We start from the raw sequence: 2,081 nt of genomic DNA, 5'->3' as shown, positions 1-2,081 counted from the left end.
CCGCGGTGGTGGGCCTGCCCCGCGACCCCGGCGCGCCCGGGGTGGAGGCGGCCTCGTCCCCGGCCCCCGCCGCCGCGGATGCGCTGCCCCTGGCCATCCTGTCCAAGCCCGCCGCGATCGGCACGGGAGGGGAGGACGGGGAGCTGGTGGCAGCCATCACGCTGCAGTCTACGGCAGACATCGCGGCGTTGCTGGCCGCCGCGCGCGCTTGTGTGGCTGGCACCGGCCCGGTGCTGGCTTTGAACCTCCAGGTGGGTGGGTGTGTTGTGTGGAGGTGGGGAGGGATGGAGTGGGGAATCGCGCGGCACGAAGAGGGCTGTGGGGTCTGGGGACGCGGCAGCCAAGCGCCCCTGGCACACGCGAGGCCCTGCCAGGGGTGTCCTGTGGCTGCAGGCTGCACCGCGGGAATCCAAGTATGCACTGGCTCCCCCAACCTCCCCCAAATCAAACTCACACTCCATGTGCAGTCGGACCTGGTGGAGACGACGGTGGAGCTGACCCTGGTGACGGGGAACGAGCCCTCCCCCGCAGTGTTCCCCAGCCGGAAGGGAGGGGCCGACGCCGGCAGGCCCAGGGTCGTGCCGCCGCGCTCCAGCCTGTAGAAGGGAGCAGACTCCCCCCCTGTACCAAAACCCCTTTGCGCCCCAAACTCTCGTGGATGGGGCCCCGAGTGGGCCCCCTCGCTCCCTTGTGACTGGCCCATCCCCTCGCTGACCCCCCTCATCCATCGTCACTGTCTCGAACTGGAAAGCATCCACCTTTGGCATACCATGCACATTTGCTGCAAACGTAACGTGTTTTACAGGAGTGGGGGGTGGGGTGAGGGAGGGGCAAGGATCCCCAGAGCGTTCTCCATTGCGCGAGCGCGCGATGGAGAACGATCAACTCCTCGTGCGAACAGCGATCGGGCAGGCCAAGGCGCTGAGGACACACTCAAGCATAGAACATTTGATCTGAGCAGTCAAAGATGTTTTACCTCTGAGGCCAAATGGCACGACAGCAGGCCCAAGTGCCCGGTGCTTGGGGGCACTGCTGCCGGGTGCACCACAGCGCTGTCGGCCTCTGACAATCCGCGACCTGGCACCATGTGAACCTCGGCACCCCAATGAATTCCCAGGGATGCTCCTGAGCACATGACATCCACAGAGGTCGAGGCCCTGCAGGCCAAGCTCGCCAAGAGCGAGCGGAACAGGCAGAAGCTGCGGGACAGCCTCGTGAGTGCGAGGCAGAGGCTCTCTGCACCGCGGGAGCGTGTCCGGGCATGTGCTACATGATGATGTCCATGCTTGGTGTAGACTTCTGCCTGCTGCTTGCACCCGATGCCCTCTGCTCACCCGCCCTCGTCCTTCCTCCCCACCTCCCCCCCCCCCAGGCCCTCCTCAAGGAGCGGGCCCTCAACACCGTGGAGCTGGTGCAGCAGCACGGCGCCCTGAAGGCATTGGTGTCCAGCGAGCAGGAGGCGCGTGCGCTGGCGGAGCAGGCGCTGACGGCGGAGCGGTCGGCGGCGCAGGCTCAGATCCAGGCGCTGGGGCGGCGCCTGGACGACCTGGTGAGCGCGCAGCGCGCGGAGCGCGAGGCCGTGCAGCGCCAGCTGGCCGACCTGGCGCGCCAGGTGGAGGGGCTGCGTTCCCTGACGGCTGCAGCCCGGGACGGCGATGGCCCGCCTGCGCCCGAGTCGGATGCCCTGGCCCCGCTCCAGCGGCAGTGCGCGGCGCTGCAGGTCGAGATGCTGAGGTGGCGGGCCGCCTTTGGCAGCCTGGCGGGGTCGGGGTCCGTGGCCGGGAGGCACCCCGACGCGCCGGAGCCCCTGCCGCCCGGGCAGCCCGGCCCCTCGCCGACGGGCCAGGGGCCGGAGTGCCACCCCGCCAAGCTCACGCCCGAGCCGCGCCAAGGCGCGCCGCCGGAGGGCCCGCGCGCGCGGGCCATTGCTGCCATGGCCCAGGCGCCCTCCCGGCGCGGAAAGCGTGGCAGGCCGTTGGGTGGCCGGCCCGCCGCCACCGACACACTGGCTCTGGTGCACGATGCCATGTCCTCGCCCAAGCGCCGAGCGGGGGCTCGGGGGGGTGCGGGGGCGTCGTATA

The 2,081-nt window shown here is 70.1% G+C and overlaps 3 protein-coding genes across 3 annotated transcripts in view; all 3 read left to right on the top strand.

The window, feature by feature from the left end:
* F751_3890 (hypothetical protein) overlaps positions 1 to 602 on the top strand; it is a gene marked incomplete at both ends in the record, with an annotated part of 4,579 nt that extends 3,977 nt beyond the window's left edge. Inside the window, 2 exons of the mRNA XM_011398246.1 lie at positions 1 to 251; positions 468 to 602. The exon at positions 1 to 251 is cut by the window's left edge and continues 1,687 nt beyond it. Coding sequence (XP_011396548.1) covers positions 1 to 251; positions 468 to 602 — 386 coding nt within the window. The remainder of the gene's footprint in view (positions 252 to 467) is intronic.
* Positions 603 to 770: 168 nt separating this feature from the next.
* F751_3889 (hypothetical protein) lies at positions 771 to 1,091 on the top strand (the record flags this gene model as incomplete). The annotated part of the gene is made up of 1 exon (XM_011398245.1): positions 771 to 1,091. One exon carries the CDS (start codon positions 771 to 773, stop codon positions 1,089 to 1,091), a length of 321 nt encoding a protein of 106 aa, XP_011396547.1.
* A 42-nt stretch (positions 1,092 to 1,133) lies between these two features.
* Positions 1,134 to 2,081, top strand: part of F751_3888 (hypothetical protein) — a gene marked incomplete at both ends in the record, with an annotated part of 3,136 nt that continues 2,188 nt past the window's right edge. The window contains 2 exons of the mRNA XM_011398244.1: positions 1,134 to 1,214; positions 1,373 to 2,063. Coding sequence (XP_011396546.1) covers positions 1,134 to 1,214; positions 1,373 to 2,063 — 772 coding nt within the window. The remainder of the gene's footprint in view (positions 1,215 to 1,372; positions 2,064 to 2,081) is intronic.

The sequence above is a fragment of the Auxenochlorella protothecoides genome (assembly GCF_000733215.1).
Source record: "Auxenochlorella protothecoides strain 0710 unplaced genomic scaffold scaffold42, whole genome shotgun sequence".
Lineage (NCBI taxonomy): Eukaryota > Viridiplantae > Chlorophyta > Trebouxiophyceae > Chlorellales > Chlorellaceae > Auxenochlorella > Auxenochlorella protothecoides.
Note: the sequence above shows the minus strand (reverse complement) of the source record. Positions and strands in the feature narration are given on the sequence as shown.